Consider the following 19,105-nt stretch of genomic DNA (forward strand, 5'->3'; position numbering starts at 1 on the left):
AATACATGAATTATGTTATTTACTCTAATAAAATCTTTTAAAAATATAAAACAAAAATATCTAAACTATATAATAATCATGTATAAATTTTGGAAATCATTTTGAGTCAAATTGACTTTTGTTGACCTCTGCATATTAGCCTCGAGCATTAGGATTGTGATACACTACAATTTAACCTAAATTGTTAGACAGATATTGACCAACATATAAATATATATACTAATTTAGGTTCGTGAATCCAAGGCCAACCTTGCACTTGTTCAATGATGTTATATGTATTTTTACTACGAAATACAGTATGGTGAGTTTCATTTGCCTTTTTACCCTTTATATTTTTGGTCTGAGAATACATGCGAAATTTTTATAAATGTTTTACGAAATAGACACAAGTAATTGAAACTACATTATATGGTTGAATGATCGAAGCCGAATATGCCCCTTTAGTTTGGTAACCTAAGAATTAGTGAACAGTACCCCTAATTGACGCGAATCCTAAAGATAGATCTATGGGCCTAACAAACCCCATCCAAGGTACTGATTCTTTAGTAGTTCGATTTTTATACAGACGAGAGGATTCTGTTATACAGACGAGAGGATTTTTTTTTGGGGATATTCTATATGCATCTTGTTAATGTCGTTTACCAGGTGTTCACCATATGAATGATTTTACCTTAATGCAGACGAGAGGATTCTGCTTGAGGATTGTGTTTATGAAAAATGAAAATCTTGTGGTCTATTATATTATTGGAAATGATTTTACCTTTATGCGGACGAGAGGATTCTGCTATTGGAATTATGTTTAATAAAAATCTTGTGGTTTATTAAAATAATGGAAATGAATGATTATGATAAACTAATGAACTCACCAACCTTTTGGTTGACACTTGAAAGCATGTTTATTCTCAGGATTGAAAGAAATCTTCCGCTGTGCATTTGCTCAATTTAAAGATATAACTTGGAGTCATTCATGGCATATTTCAAAAGACGTTGCATTCAAGTCGTTGAATTCAGTAAAGATTATGATTAAGTAAATGACAGATTAAATCAATTCTAGATGGATATTATGAAATGGTTTGCATTTTGTCAACTTTCGATGTAATGAAAGTTGGTCTTTCAAAAAGAATGCAATGTTTGTAAAATGTATCATATAGAGGTCAAATACCTCGCAATGTAATCATATGTTATTGTATTCGTTCTTATGGATTAGGACGGGTCTTTACATGAAATAGGGAGATCAAATGCAGAAATAGAATGTTACCAGGTTTTTCGCGCTTTGAAGAATACGAGGGGTTAAAAACAAAATGAGGAACAAAAGGCGCAAACATGTCGTTGAATTCCTTGGGTGTCAATTTTCGCTTACCAACGTAAAATGGATAACGACTTGACGACCCCGCTTCGGTAGACTCGCACGTACGCAAAGAGCTACGAGGAGCGCCGGAGGCACGACCGCACCTCGCAGAACTATGCAAAGGCACATAGGAGGCTTTCACGTGCGCTAATCTTTCCGCTTTAAGGTATGTCGCGAATAGTATCTCTAAAAAAGGAGAAAAATACAAGAAACAATGATACATCGAGTAACAAGCCATGCGGTGCACAACTGAATGTTAAAGAGATTCACCAACCTTTGAGGTGCTGCGTAAAACAAGGGCGAAAATTGGGGTGAGGCCAATACTTAGAAATACCACCAGTATACAGAGCGATGTTCTCGTGCATATGCATGCACACAGATTGATCCACGCACTTGTCTAGCATGTCACGTTCCACTGAACTTAACGCGGACGCACGATTCAAATCGGCATTAAAATGGTATTGCCATCGTTTTATACTGACATAAGAGGAAGGGATGAAAGTGTCATCAACAAAGAAGAACGTCTCTTTCCAGTTGGGAGGGGTTTTCCACTAGTGCTCTCGGGTGAAACCTCGATTGTCTTTAAAAGTATACCAACCTTGATCAACTCACTCATAGCTAAAGATGTTTTTGAAAAGATTCACCATCGATGTAATATTGTGCGCATGACACCACATTTGAAATAGGGAACCCTACCAGCACCGTTTGGGTCTAACTGCCTAATACCGATGTTAAAATGGGAAAGTATCAACATGTAAAAGTTTATGGGAGGAATATGCACATTACCCCTCTCCATCACTACTTCATAAACCGCAACTTTGCTATAAGGAGGACGATTGGCGTGCTCACCAAAGCTCGAAACAGAAGGCTTAAACTCCTTCATCAGGGGATACAATTTGCACTTCTTGTCTATATGCACTTGACTTATGTCGGACATAATATCCCCCACATTTGAAAAATCGGCGCTCGCACTACTCGCGGCCATTAAATATTATGTGTGTGAAAGGAGAAAAGATGGAAGTAAAGCAAAAAGTGAGAATCTTAGAAGTATTTATAGGAGAGGAAAAGGAAGAGAGAGAATACGAAACGAATCTCAACCGTACACGTGCCAATTTAACTCTGACAATTGGCAATCGAATTAAATGCCTGACCGTAAAAGCGACAGTCACAAAACCCAAGAGTCATTGCGACAGAACTGTCACATCACAATCCGATATGAAATGACAATAGTTTTCCGCCATGCGCGAATACAACTGCGCATACCATAGAACTGGGGACTTAATGACGCGCATAAAATATGCTAACATATTGCGCATATCTATGACTGCACAAATCTCACTTCACTCTCCTCAAAGGCCAACATGCGCTATATACTGCGCAACTTGGCTAACGGACTAGGCGCACCCGACATCGCGCCATCAAAAGATGTGTGCGAGATTATAACAGAAGCTGAATAAGACAAAGGATAGTACGAGGAATAACAGACAGAATCCTAGTGTCGCACAGATGACAGGACGTGGCAAAGCAGCATGATTTGGGGGGACCACGTGAGTGCACGATCTATACGGCATAATAGTACTACTCTGTAGTATCCTGTCCCATCCCCCTTTTTTCCCTTGTCGCCTACGTGGTAGAAGAAAGGACGGTCACTCTCGCCTATAAATACCTACACCAGATCTCACATGAGGAGAACAATAAAGGTAGAGCAAAAAACATCATTCACTTACATTACTCTATCTGCGCAATCATATACAAACGGTTCTCAGATAACGTTCGTTGAACAGTAAATCCTAACACCGTCCAATGAGCCATCAACTCCGGTCAACCCGAATGATGGTGGGTTACGTTTAACCACCCTTTCTAAGATCATCATCTCGTATGAGGGTTATTCACGGTACTCTGGACCGGAGAGTTAAACTCAAAAAGCCCTTAAATCCCCCTTTATCGTTGATCTTGCATGAACCGAACCCTTTGGACTATTTCATGCTTGATCAAATACGGAATAATAAGGATTTTAAAAGAAGAGTCAAAAAATAAAACATCCAAACATTCAATTGTTCAATGTATTTTTGGAGTAGTATTAGTTATATTTTTAACTATTCTAAAGGTGTTGATAAAAAAAAATAAAAATACAAAAATACATTTGCTTAAGGCCGTCTCATTGATTTTGAAGGCCTTATACGTCATATAAAATGAACTTTTATAAAAATTAAATTTTTCAATACACATAAAAATTTATTATTACAAAAAGTAATTAACAAACAAAAAGTTCTCAAAAAATCGGATCAAAGTATTTTAATCTCAAATAGTTATCATCTCATTAACTTAAAACTATTTTTTAAATAAAAAGAAATTCCTAACATTTGTATAAGCAAAGTTGCAGAAACTCTGTTTAGTCAATACTTTTCAACATATCATTATTAATATTTATCAACGTTAATTCTTTACGACTCTTAATTAAATTACTAAATGATCATTGAAGACGTATACACGAGTGAAAACTTAATGTATCTTTAATTAACGGAATTTGCACATATCTTTTATGTCCTCATAATCAGGGGCGGATATTAGTAGAGGCGGGGATGGGTGCCCGCCCCTACTGGATTTTGAGCAATTAGTGTGTAATTATATTGATTTTAGATGAGATTATACCTTGAGATTGAGTTTTATAGAAAGAAATACATAGAAGAGTAAAGAGGGATAATAGATAAGGAAGAAGAAAGAGAAATATGTACTATTCTCTTTATATTTTTATTTTTAATCGAAAAAGAAAAAAAAATATGTAAAAGTTCTATGAGTGTGTCAGATTCTGTCTTTTCCTATCATCTTTCTTGTCCTTATTGTATCACTCATATTGTGCTTGTGAAAATATTTATATTTAATTCATATATTGATCAATTTTTTAGTTTCATACTAGTAATATTTATATATTTTTTCAAGAGACGAAAGAAAAAAAATATACCCCTTCTATTAACTCTTTCAAGTTTCGCCGCTGCTCATAATCTTTGAGTTAGTCTCCAACTTATTTTTATTTGTTCAAAACTATTTTATAATTAAGGCATCTATTTTTTCTATCATTAAAAGATTACTTTACGAGTCATTCAAAATTTTAGGCCCTTTTAAAATTTTGGACCATGTACGATTGCATACACTCGAACATCCGCCTATTAGTTATTCTAGCCTAGGATAAAGCTGTCTAATTAGTCAACAAAACATCTCAAAAGGTAACAAATGTCTCGCTATAATGCTTCAGCGTAGTGACTGAAGTTGAATTGAAAGATCTGGGCAAGGCTGAATATAACGCTTGATTTAATTGCAGATCAGACTATACCCTCTAAGCCGTCCATGCATTTAATGAGATCCTAACAATTACTAATTATCTCCAATATATATTTAATCTCTAACTCAAACTCTAAACTCAGTTTAAATAAAGTTTTATTGAATGGAGCTGTTGTAGTTCACGAGTATCTACTCATCTACACCCTTATTTTTAAAGTTTAATTAACATTTTCTTTCTCGATAAGGAAGTTTTCAATTATTCACTAAACAAGTATTTTTTTCTGTTAAAAATTCTCATTATTATAATCATAATTATAAAATATAATTTTATATTAACTATTTTAATAATGAGTGCATACGGTAATTATATATAAACATTTTCGTGAAACATTTAATCATATGTTTTGTTTGGAATCTTCTATATATCTATAGTAATTAAGTTCTAGAAAATTAAATATAGTGTAATAAATATGGTTAATTCAATAAAATTTATCTATGTCATTTATTATGATGGTAAAAAGGATAAAAACTCAGTATAGTTACCCTTCATTTATTATAATGGTAAAAATGTTAAAAACCATAATACTATACTTACTTAATTAAAAACATCATAAATGAATTTTTAACTAATTAATAATCAATAAATCACGAGATGTGACATTCTTATAGTAATCTTCTATCTATCTATAATATATTAATATATTTATAATATTCAACGATATAAAAATTTGTATTAAATAACATATTAACATATGAAATCAAAGGTAAAAATCTATCTATATTGATACTAAAAATATTAACATATAGTAATGGACTTTTTCATATAAAGGTATATATATCATGTGTTCATCAGATGGGACATTCTTATACGGAGTAGTAATCTTATATCTATCTATAATTTATCTATAATCTATCTATAATATTTTTCTATAATACTCCTAAAATACGTTATTTATGAACTTTTAAAAATCACAACATTAATGAAGATAACCGAAATACTTCATCATTGTGTTCGTTATTTTATGGTGTGTAAGTTTCTACCCACATAAAAGAATGCGAAGCACTAAAAATCTTCAATTACATGTACACAATTAATTTAAGATCTGTTTACAATCTCGAATTAAATTAAATTGTTGTTACAACCTTCATGTATTAATAATTTAATATTTAATAGTAATATAATATATATGAAAGTAAGTTGGCATGCATCACTATAAATAACATAATCCTTAAATGGATGAAAATCAATTGCCAAAAAGTGCGAGAAGAATGGTGTATCATTTTTCTAATCCACATGAATCTTGATGGTTTTATGTTAGTGATGATGAGTAAAAATATATGCCACGAGTTGCTATCGGTATGTTTATTATCCTAGGTGATAATTTTAATAGTTTGTGTATCACAATATATTATGTATCGCAAGATATTATAATCGTGTTACTCTTATTTTGTAGCATCTATATTTTGTCAACAAAAATTAGAACCTTGCATTGTGAGAGAGAAGATGACGTGAAAAAGGAAGATGAAGAGTTTACTTTCCATTTTTTTAAATTATATTATTGTATTTGTTTCAACATCACAATGTATGTGTATGACATTTTAATCACATATGGGTGAGTTTATGTTTAGTTGAAAACATTTTGGTGAGTTTATGATTAGTTGGAACTGGGCCTACCACTTTTAGTAACACAATTACATCTCTCTTTATCGTTGGTATTACTTAACCTATGAAGAATAATATTAAGATCAATTATGAGGTGAAAAAAAAGTTAAAGCGTTTACTCTCCTTTTTATTTATTATATTGTTGTATTTGTTTCAACATTATAATGTTTATAGAGTGAAAAAAAGTATAAGGTACCCATGAGTTTATGACATTTTAATCACACTTGGGTGAGTTTATGGTTAGTTAGAAAACATTTAGGTGTGTTTATGATAAGTTGGAACTAGATCTATCACTTTTAGTAACACAATTACATCTCCTTATCATTAGTATTACTTAAGCTATAAAGGATATATTAAGATCAATTATTAAAAATAATTCTTGAGGTTTTTCGTAAGTAACGGTTAATGCTTAATTGTTAATGAGTTGCTTATGCCCAAATTAAAGCTACATTGTTCATATAAGATTATGAATTGTGAACTGTATTATTGAGTCATAATTTTCTGTGTGTTTCACAAAAGCCACGAGTGTGGTACATATACAGGAGAACATCTTTCTCTCCAAGTAATTAACCTAACAAACAATCAGCTAAACTAGGAAAATATATTCCTATCATAATAACAATATTTGCTAAATAACAGTGAAGATAAATACTGAATATAACAATATATCGGTTGACTAATACTCCCCCGCACTCGAAACGGGAGGTGGGCGGACGTTGAGAGTGTCTCGAAAATCATTAAATAACACTAGCAGGAGTCCCTTGGTAAAGATGTCCGCTACTTGATAACGAGAAGGGACATAAAACACACGAACTTGACCACGGGCAACACATTCTCGAACAAAATGGATATCGAGCTCAATATGCTTGGTCCTTTGATGTTGAATTAGATTACTTGAAAGGAAAATAGCACTAATATTATCACAATAGACGATGGTTGCATTATGGATCGGTTGGTGAAGTTCAAGTAAAAGGTTACATAGCCAACACGATTCAGAAACAACATTTGCGACACCACGATATTCGGCTTCGGCACTTGATCTAGATAAAGTCGGTTGTCGTTTAGACGACCAAGAAATCAAGTTATCCCCTAAATATACACAGTAGCCGGATGTAGAGCGTCTCGTATCGGGGCATCCAGCCCAACCGGCATCCGTGTATGCAACAAAATTATGTGACTGGGACTTGTGAAGATAAATCCAGTGATCAATTATCCCCTGAATATACCGTAAGATGCATTTTAAAGCACCCATGTGATCGTCGTGTGGTGCATGCATATGAAGGCAAATTTGTTGCACCGCGTAAGAGATATCGGGACATGTAAAAGTCAAATACTAGAGTGCACCAGCCATACTTTGAAAAAATGATGGATCATGGTAGGCGGCACCAACTCGTGAGCTGAGTTTGGATTTCGTATCAACGGGTGTTTTCGCAGGCTTATAATGTAGCATGTCGGCCCGCTCAAGAATGTCTCTGGCTTAATTTGTTTGATTGAGAAACAAGACGGTAGGTGTGCGTTTGACTAAAATACCGAGGAAGGAGCTAAGATGCCCGAATAGAGAATTCGGCATCAAGACTACACATGATCATGTCTTTCAAGGATTTAGAAGACGCGGTCAATATTATGTCATCTACGTATAAAAGAATATATACCATTTCATTACCATGTTTGTAGATAAACAAAGAATGATCACATTTGCTGTGAATGAACCCGAGCCGAGAAACATATTCGGCAAACCGTTGATACCATGCACGCGGGGCTTGTTTCAATCCATAAAGGGATTTCTTCAAGTAACATACATGATTACGATACCGTTGATCACAAAAACCTGCGGGCTGATACATGAAAATAGTCTCAGAAAGTGTGCCATGTAAAAATGCATTCTTCACATCTAACTGATGAACAGACCAAGAATTCTGAAGTGCTAGACTGAGTACAGTACGTATCGTGGAAGGTTTGACGACTTGGCTGAACGTCTCTGTACAATCAATACCAACCTGTTGTGACCTTCCATCACCAACTAAACGAGCTTTATATCGCTCAAATGAACCATTAGCACGAAATTTATGTTTAAATATCCACATAGAACGAATAATATGCATGTCAGGTGTACGAGGGACTAGTTCCCAAGTCCCATTTTTAATAAGAGCATGAAACTCTTCTGTCATGGCACGCTTCCAGTGAGGGTCATTAAGAGCCTCGATAGGATTTTGTGGAATAGGAGAGGGTGATGAGGTGACGGATAAGTTTTATTTGGGGTTAGGCTTGCGAATCCCAGACATGCCACATGTTTGCATTGAACGGGTAGGTGGCGGTGGTGGTATAGGAGGGGAAGGTGGTGGAGTGACGTGTGCATGAGAACCATGAGATTGTGATGGTGGAATAGGAGGTGAAGGAGGTTGATTCACATGTGCATGAGATGCATGAGGAGTGTTATGAGAATTGTGTATAGAAATAGAAGATGGAGATGGTATTATAGAAGATTGAGAATGTGCATTTGTAGTATGGGCTGGATGGGAATGTTGGGCTTGTTGGGCCGTGGGAGTAGGTGATGTTGCATGGGCCGTGGGATGTGAAGTGGTAGGAGATGTGGCTAGGGTAAGAGATTGTGCAGGCTCGGATGTAGGCGTTTGTTGTGGTGGCTCATGTATTTCTTGTTCTGGTGGAGAAATAGCGGATTGTGGTAACAGGAAGATATTTTTGTGAAGAAACTCATATGACTCATGAGTGTTGGTTGTGTTGGAAGAAAAAGGGAAACATTGTTCATTAAAGATTACGTGACAGGATATAATAATACGTCGGGTGGATGGGTCATAACATTTTTATCCACGGTGTGCCGACGGATATCCGAGAAAAATACAAGGTTTGGATCGTGGTTGAAGTTTGTGAAGGGTGGTGGATGGGATAAGAGGAAAGCATTGGCAACCAAACACACGGAGGTGGTCATATGTTGGTTGGCGATGATATAATCGATGAGTTGGTGTTAGATTGTTGAGTACTTTAGTAGGTAATATGTTTAGTAAGTAAGTGGCCATATCAAGGGCATGGTGCCAAAAGGCTGGAGGAACGGCACTATGAGTGAGTAAGGTGCGAACAACGTTGTTAATAGCGCGTATTTTTCGTTCAGCTTTTCCATTTTGTGGTGAAGTATGAGGTCAAGAAAAGCGAAATAATATGTCATGGTCTTTACAAAATTTATGAAACAAGTTGTTATTATATTCGGTGCCGTTATCACATTGTAGGGATTTAATTGGGATTGCAAATTGAGTTTGTACGTATTTGTGAAAATTTACAAAAGTATTATAGACATGTGATTTGTGGCCAATGGGAAATGTCCATAGATAGTTGGTGTAATCATCAAGAAAGAACACATAATATTTGTGTCCTGACGAGCTAATGAGTGGTGATGTCCATACATCGCTATGCACAAGTTCAAAAGGAGAAGTAGTAGTAGAATGTGAATTTAGGAAAGGCAATTTTATATGTTTTCCTAAAACACAATATTCGCATAAAGTAGACTTTTTATTTGAACTAACAATAGATGCATTATTTTGAAGTAAACAAAGAATGTTGGCATCGGGGTGTCCAAGACGATGGTGCCAAATATCTTGAGACAAAACAAGAAAAGTAGACGGAGAATTAAGTTGTTGAGCAGCAGAGTGGGTGAGTGGGTATAGGTCGCCGGTGCTATCACATCTCATAAGTGGGATCCCTGTCCTGAAATCCTTTACAGTAAAACCAAAGGGATCAAAGGTAAGTGCGAGATTATTATCAGTGGTTAAACGTCTAACAGATAGCAGGTTTTTAATTATGTGTGGGACATGTAAGACATTTTTTAACCGGAAAGGTGGGTATGGGTAAGGTAAGGTTGTGTGTCCTAAGCCACGAATGGGAAGTGTATTGCCAGTTCCAACAAGAATATGTTTCAGAATGCTCAAATTAAAATAGGGAGAGAGACTACCTCGATTACCTGACATGTGGGAAGAGGCGCCCGAGTCCATGTACCAATTATTGTCGGGTGGATTGAGGGACATGGTATACATAGCTTGCTCAATATCCGTGGACATAATCGAGGGTGGTGGACCACGAGTAGCTAAATGGGCATATGGACGCGGGCCAAGTAAATCGGGACTGTTCTGATTTGGTCTGTTCCAATTGGTGGTTAGATATGGGCATGGTGAGTTATTAACAGCCCAAGAATAATTGTTATAATTATTAGGCCCGTTGGAGCCTGGAGCCCAATTGTTATTACCAAAAGTGTTGGGCCGTGACCAACCTTATGCAGGATTCCAATTGGAGTTGTTGTTGTTCCAACTATTTCCATAACCACGCCCGTAACCATTACCGTACCCATTCCAACCGGAACCAGACCCACGGCCGCCTCTGCCTCAGCCGTTGCTCCGACCTCTGTTACTGTTACGACCACGGCCACGAGAATTGGACTGACGAGGGTAATTATTGATATCACGCTGACTGGGATTGGGATTTGTATTATCCTTGGGTTCATCGGTAGCGATTAGGGCAGAATTGGGGTTGGAGTGATTAATCACTGCTTGACGGTTGTTCATGGTTTCTTTAAGGATCAATTTAGATCTCGCATCATAATACGACGGTAATTTTTCCATTTGGTTGATGTTGGTAGCGACTGTGCTATAATTTTTATTAAGGCCAGCCACCATTTGTAGTACCAGGTTTTCAGGGGAGATTTTGGAATCGACATCAGCTAGTTGATCGGCGAGATTCTTGAGTTCTTCACATTAAGCATAAATATTCAGAAAGTTATCCAATTTACAGTTTGTAAATTGATTCATGGGGGATAGGGCTCGAGTGTGTTTGTTGTCATGGAATAGGCTTTTCAACCGATCCCAGGCTTTCTTGGAGGTGAGGTCAGGTTCCATGATGGTTCGGAGTAATTCTTTGGAGATGGTGGCATAGATCCACTGAAGAACAATCGCATTGTGTCGTTCCCAGACATCTTGCATGATTTCAACAGCCTTAGAAGAAGATGCGGGTATTGTTTCAGAAGTAAGATGTGCAAGCACATCATGTGCTTTGCAGTTTACTTTAAACAGTTCACTCCATGTGTTGTATTGACTATTGTTTAATTCGAGTTTGATTGGAACAGAATGAAGTATGTGGTTGATAGGTTGCAGTTTGGTGAGTTCAGTAGACATGATGTAGAGTAGAAGAAGATGTTGGAGCAGAGGTGTGATTGTAGGGATCGATGTGTAGAAGAGATGAGGTTAGGCTGATACCATATAAGATTATGAATTGTGAACTGTATTATTGAGTCATAATTTTCTGTGTGTTTCACAAAAGCCACGAGTGTGGTACATATACAGGAGAACATCTTTCTCTCCAAGTAATTAACCTAACAAACAATCAGATAAACTAGGAAAATATATGCCTATCATAATAACAATATTTGCTAAATAACAGTGAAGATAAATACTAAATATAACAATATATCGATTGACTAATAGTTCATCTCCCCCGATTAAGTCTTTTAAGTTTCTAAAACAATAATAAGCTATGTTTTGATGTTATTTCTTAATTCTCAATAACTTACGAATTGTGTTAATTATATTTCTTAATTTTTTATACAGTAACTAATGTCAATGAGTTGTTCAAAGTATACAATCTTTAAGAGATGTCTCAATAACATTTAGATCACTATTCTAAATTATGTTAATTGAAACAATTAAAAGTAAGTATGTAAGGTCATATATAATTAACTGTAAAATGATTAAGATAAGAATAAGAATTTGAGGAGTAAGTTAACTTACTTTCTCACTACTTTGGAATTTGTGGGGTTTTGTGTTATTATATATATTTCCTAACAATAGCCTAATTGTTGGTAGGGATGGTATAACACCCTAGATTTTTTTAATCACATCGGAAGTATTTAAAACAACCATAACATAATTCTTTATTAAATACAAGTATTTATTATTCAAAAACCCACAATATGGTGTTACTTAACAAAACGGTTTCGTTATTACAAAATCACGACATCAGAGTTCCAAAGGTTGTCAAACATATCCACTAGACATCCCATCTTCTCCCAAAAACTAGCATGCAATAATCAACAACCTGCAGGGAAGATGTGGGGGATTAGCACGAAGCTAAGTGAATTAAACTATCATGACAACATTAGCATACAGTATCAATTCATACAACTGTGGGTAACAGCTAACAACAAACAACTTTGCCATCCCAGAGGACCGGCGGCCAGGCCTGACCTGCAACCCTAGCTGATCGGACTAGAGTCTACCGATAGTTTCTGTTACTAACTCCTTCGTATAGAAATCCAGACGCAACGCATGCGTCATTCAAAGCTATACTACACAGATAGTAAAACTCGAACCCAACCTCACAAATCAAGGTTGACCTCATGAGCCAGCCTCACAAATCAAGACTGACTCCCGGCATCCGACCTCACAAATCAAGATCGAATCAACTGGTGCACATATAATCATATAATCAACACATCATATCAACAATATACTATCATGGCAATCTAATCGGGCGGTCAGGGCAATAGTAGCACAACTTGCTACTCTATATTAATATCCGAAAGGATAGTTCCACTCACCGATATCCACAAGTACTCAGTGGTCTAATATTACTGAGTCTTCTTCTTACTTTTATCACCTGAAAATAATATAATCCAAGTCAGTAACCATATCTCAAATATATACCGAATCAAAAGCACTGTTTTGGTTGAATTAATTAGACACGCAATTCAGACAATATATTTGAAACATATTTTCAACGTCAAAAAAGTATTAAAAATACTTTTTGCACAAGATTCATGCCAAAGCCCATTTAACCTATTTTTGACATAAACCCTAAATTCACTATTTAAAATAAAATCATCCAAACAAGTTATGCATATAACATAGAATATATATAGTCTATAGCGATCATCAATTTTATCATACAACCATCAATCCACAAGATCTAATCATTTACTCCTATTGGTTACAAACTTCATAAAAAACATGTTAGAACATGATATATAACATATTTAAGCCTCAACAATTACCAATTTTACTAAAAACAATAAATAACTTGATTCAATCCTTTGTCCTAATTATAATAAAATTTATAAAAACTCAAAACATAAATCGTGAAACAAATCCATAATAATTTAGACACAATTTATACCTGATCTTAAATTTGTTGGTTCGCAGCAAACGATTAAGACCAAATCCTTCAAATATTAAAATAACAAAAAGGATGCTAATGGTTGCTTCTTGTTTCTAATATTAAAATAAGGATAAACAAAAAGGGGCAGGATATATGCCTTAATCGGTTAGTCCCTGTGGCGATCCAATTATACATAAAGCATGGTACATGCTTGATTTTAATTAGAGAATCAAATGAAGACACTAGAGATAAGGGTGAGTTTGGTTCGGTTACTACAAAGAAAAGAACACAAACAAACAAGCACACAAGAGCTAATTAAAGCAAATGAAATGTTATCATAACCGACCCATAATAATTATTTGGTATTTAATATGAGCTTTATCCACTATCTAAAACACAATGCTCATGTAGGAGGTCCTGGCGGAGTCTAATTTAATCAAACATATATTTTCTGTAACCATCGTCTCAAAAGAATTCATTTGTCCACTTAATAAATACTCCACTCATAATCTATTATTTCACTTTTATATTTAGTCATTATTATTTAACCATAATTTAAATATCATATTTAAATCATATAATAAAAGTAATATTATTTATTCGTTTCATCTAGGCCATGAATCTGGGTGTTACAAATCTATCCCCCTTAAGAAGATTTCGTCCTCAGAATCTGATAAGGCACAATAAACAAGGGTTCCCGATTACTACACTACCACTAATTATTATAGGGTTCAACGTTTCCAGGTCACATTTTCACGTCCTACATCTCCTTCGGTTCTTCGAACTTCTGTATGATTTACCATAATGTATTTGCGTTGGCCAAGCGTAAATACATCATCCTAAATCATTCTTTCATTCCGAGCTACACCATTTAGAGAAGTTCTACCTAATCCCAATTCTTACGGTCTTTACATACATTCTACACAACAAAGAAATGGAACCTACCCATATCTACAAGAGCATAGCTCATTTAACATATAATCAAAGACATAATTAGACGATTCAATTCAACAAATTAAACAACGTAAAAGCTAATACGGAATATAACAAAACATACCTGCATTCACATAGTCGGTATCAGTCTCTGCATCCACTATCATCTGAAAGGCTCTTGCTTCCGCAAAGGAAGGATTCTTTCTTTTTTGTCCTGTCGTCGAAACAGAGGATCCAGCTACTGACATTCTCGGCACCCCTGACCTCACCCCAGAACCCAACCTTCCGCTAGTAGGACACTGCGCTTATCGATGCCCCTCTTTCTTGCAATTCCAACAGACGTTAACCCTGAGCGAACACGCTTGAATATCATGCCCAACCTCTCCACACCTCAAACATCTTTTCGCTAAAGCTGAAAAAGGACCACTATGTGTCGATCTACAATTGTGACACCAAACCCTCTGACTCGACTCGGTTCCACTCTGAGTAGGGTTCTCTTTCTGTCTAAACCCAAGTGACTTCTTAGACTTGGAACTAGCCTGACTATTTACTTTACTAGGTTGCGACACAACGCTTTACACCACTCTGCTCTTGGACTCTTTCACATCTCCCTCAGTTATCTTGGCCATAACAAAGGCTTGAGATAAAGTAGTAGCAAACCTTGCCATCGTTCGGTACTCCGGTAGTATCATCTCAGCAAAATGTTGAATTCTTGATTGTTCGTCCGGAACCCATTGTTGCACAAATCGAAGTTTATCCATGAACTGTTCAATCACCTCGTCTATTTTCATTTGCTCTGTCATTTTCATCTCCATGAACTCCTTTTTAAGTCTCCCAATGTCATACGCCGTGCAATACTGTTCACAAACCTTGCTGTAAAATTGTTCCCACGTAATCAGAGTCACTTTTTCTTTAGGTATACTAGAGATAACCGAATCCCACCAAACTGTTGTCTATTCTTCCATAACCTACTAGCGAAGATAACCCATAACTCTGGTTCACACTGACATGCCTCAAAAACTCTTTCCATTTCCCTCAACCAGTTTACGGTTACAGTTGGGTCTGGGCTTCCTGAATACTCGGTAGGTTTGCAATCCAAGAACTATTTGAATGTACGCTTCTTAGGTTATTGAAACATAGGCATTTGATACGGGTTCCACATCTGAGTAGGGTACTGATTACCGAACTGAGTTGGCATCTGAAACTGTTGGGTCATCTGATATTGTTGTGGAAACGGTGGTTGCGGTTGCGAGGTGTTTCCACTACGCATGGATGGAAACTGTGGTGTCGGAAACCCTGGAGGTGGTCCACTAGTATTGGTAGCCGTTGGTGTTGTAGTTGGGATAACAACTGGTGTAGCAGTCAGGGCAACAGTCTACTGTGTGGCTTCTAACTCAGCCACTCTATCACGGGCTTCCTTCAGTTGCGCTTCTAACTTGAGAATGTATTTCCGCTGCTCATCATCTGAATCAGACCCTTCAGCTGGTACTCGGAAGGTTTCGGGGGTCGAGGGGGCAGCAACACTTCTTGGATCTGCCATACCTGTCTTATCACAACATCTCACCAAAGCTTAGTAGATAACCGGTTAGTACGTATCAACTAACACGTACGATCGCTACATTCACTTAACCCCATCCCCACTGGTATGTTTGACACTACTCAAGATTTGAGAACTTGACACTTGCGTGTACATGCGGCCAAACCTGGCTCTGATACCAAATTATAACACCCTAGATTTTTTTTAATCACAACAAAAGTATTTAAAACAACCATAACATAATTCTTTATTAAATACAAGTGTTTATTATTCAAAAACCCACAATATGGTGTTACTTAACAAAACGGTTTCATTATTACAAAATCACAACATCAGAGTTCCAAAGGTTGTCAAACATATCCACTAGACATCCCATCTTCTCCCAAAAACTAGCATGCAATAATCAACAACCTGCAGGGAAGATGTGGGGGATTAGCACGAAGCTAAGTGAATGAAACTATCATGACAACATTAGCATACAGTATCAATTCATACAACTGTGGGTAACAGCTAACAACAAACAACTTTGCCATCCCAGAGGACTGGCGGCCAGGCCTGACCTGCAACCCTAGCTGATCGGACTAGAGTCTACCGATAGTTCCTGTTACTAACTCCTTCGTACAGAAATCCAGACGCAACGCATGCGTCATTCAAAGCTATACTAAACAGATAGTAACACTCGAACCCAACCTCACAAATCAAGGTTGACCTCATGAGCCAGCCTCATAAATCAAGACTGACTCCCGGCATCCGACCTCACAAATCAAGATCGAATCAACTTGTGCACATATAATCATATAATCAACACATCATATCAACAATATACTATCATGGCAATCTAATCGGGCAGTCAGGGCAACAGTAGCACAACTTGCTACTCTATATTAATATCCGAAAGGATAGTTCCACTCACCGATATCCACAAGTACTTAGTGGTCTAATATTACTGAGTCTTCTGCTTACTTTTATCACCTGAGAATAATATAATCCAAGTCAGTAACCATATCTCAAATATATACCGAATCAAAAGCACTGTTTTGGTTGAATTAATTAGACACGCATTTCAGACTGAAAGGATCCGTTCATATACATTATAAACGATTCACAATAGTTGATTACATCGCGAGGTATTTGACCTCTATATGATACGTTTTACAAACATTGCATTCGTTTTTAAAAGACAAACTTTCTTTACATCAAAAATTGACGGCATGCATAACATTTCATATTACATCCAACTATAATTGACTTAATATTAATCTTGATGAACTCAACGACTCGAATGCAACGTCTTTCAAAGTATGTCTTGAATGACTCCAAGTAATATCCTTAAAATGAGCTAATGCACAGCGGAAGAATTCTTTAATACCTGAGAATAAACATGCTTTAAAGTGTCAACCAAAAGGTTGGTGAGTTCATTAGTTTATCATAATCCATCATTTCTGTAATAGTAATAGACCACAAGATTTCAGTTTCTATAAATATCCGTACACTCGCAAGTGTATAAAAGTATTCTATAAGTTGTAGGCACCCGGTAACAAGCTTTAACGTTCATGTTTTACCCTCTGAAGTACACCAGATCAGGTGTGTTTAAAATAACCTCGAAGTACTAAAGCATCCCATAGTCAGGATGGGTTTGTCAGACCCAATAGATCTATCTTTAGGATTCGCGCCTACCGTACATAGACAAGTAGTTTAATGTTACCAAGCTAAGGGTATATTTCTGGTTTAAACCCACATAGAATTAGTTTTAGTACTTGTTCCTATTTCGTAAAACATTTATAAATCAGCGCATGTATTCTCAGCCCAAAAATATATATAAAAAGGGAGCAAATGAAACTCACAATACTGTATTTCGTAGCAATTATGTATATGACGGCACTGAACAAGTGCAGTGTTTGTCTCGGATTCACGAACCTATATTAAGTATATATATTTATATGTTGGTCAATATCTGTCTAACAATTTAGGTCAAGTCGTAGTGTATCACAATCCTAATGCTCGAGACCGACATGCAAAAGTCAACAAAAGTCAACTTGACCCAAAATGACTTCCAAAATCTATACATGTTTATTATATAACTTATATATAGTAGTTTTATATATTTAAATATATTTATCAGATCTTATTATACTAAATAATACAAGTCATTTATTAATAAATAAAAATTTATATTAAAATTCATATATGATAAAAATATACTTTTATATAACTCAAATAATAAAATTTATAAAATTCACTTAATATCATAAAAATATAGTGGTATGTATTATTAATGTAATTACATTACGTGTGGTAAAAATATCTTTGTACGCATATTTATTTGATAAAATAATATTGATAATAATAATAATGATAAAAATAATAAAATGATAGTTTCAATAAAAATATTAATTTGTAGTAATAAAGATAATTTTAGTAATAACATCAACTGATAACAGTTATAATAATCGTTTTAATAATAACATTAAAATTAATGATAATTCAGTTAATTATATCTTTTAATCCGTTCATCGAAACCACACGATTTCTAAATGAAAAGTTATTAATTTTTTTCTTCAGATTTTCAACGACATGCATATCATATAACTTATCTCAGTAGCATATGTATCAAATTCGTGATTTATTATAAACTATTTAACGACGAAACTAAGCATACAAACATGCATAATCATATATACTCGAGCACTAGTCAGGGATACACTATTAATATATAAAAGATAAGATATGAATGCTCACGTATCAATATTGTGATTCAATATTGCAGGAAAGTACGTAGACGCAACGAAAATGATAAACGTTAGGTTGACCTCACGAGCAATACCCTCGATCAATACCCATAACCTTCATAGCTATAACCCATAATTTCCTTAGCTCTATCCCATTTGAAAACTTATTTTAAAATCGTCTGAATATAACTCCGTCGTAGTATTTTATGTACACTAATAATATCTTGAAATAATACTAAGTAAATATATATATATATGTAATTCGATTGAGAGAGTTTAGAGAAATATATTTTCAAGTTTCTATGAAATAATGAAACCTATTGAATTCTATTTATAATAGATTTTTGAATTATTAAAGTGAATTATTAAAGTATGAATTATTAAAGTGAATTATTAAAGTATGAATTATTAAAGTGAATTATTAAAGTATGAATTATTAAATTGAATTATTAAAGTATGAATTA

At 35.3% G+C, this 19,105-nt stretch overlaps 1 protein-coding gene and 1 long non-coding RNA gene across 2 annotated transcripts; both read right to left on the reverse strand.

Moving 5' to 3' along the window:
- Nucleotides 1–10,678: 10,678 nt before the first annotated feature.
- LOC139887784 (uncharacterized) lies at nt 10,679–11,464 on the reverse strand. The gene is made up of 2 exons (XM_071870840.1): nt 11,143–11,464; nt 10,679–11,040 (listed from the first exon to the last, which is right to left on the reverse strand). The coding sequence occupies exons 1-2, from the start codon at nt 11,462–11,464 to the stop codon at nt 10,679–10,681; spliced, it is 684 nt and encodes a 227-aa protein (XP_071726941.1).
- A 694-nt stretch (nt 11,465–12,158) lies between these two features.
- LOC139890715 (uncharacterized) lies at nt 12,159–13,777 on the reverse strand. Its single transcript, XR_011773428.1, has 3 exons — nt 13,461–13,777; nt 12,886–12,944; nt 12,159–12,383 (listed from the first exon to the last, which is right to left on the reverse strand). It is a non-coding gene; the product is annotated as an uncharacterized lncRNA (long non-coding RNA).
- Nucleotides 13,778–19,105: the final 5,328 nt, after the last annotated feature.

The sequence above is a fragment of the Rutidosis leptorrhynchoides genome, chromosome 2 (assembly GCF_046630445.1).
Source record: "Rutidosis leptorrhynchoides isolate AG116_Rl617_1_P2 chromosome 2, CSIRO_AGI_Rlap_v1, whole genome shotgun sequence".
NCBI classification, from domain to species: domain Eukaryota; kingdom Viridiplantae; phylum Streptophyta; class Magnoliopsida; order Asterales; family Asteraceae; genus Rutidosis; species Rutidosis leptorrhynchoides.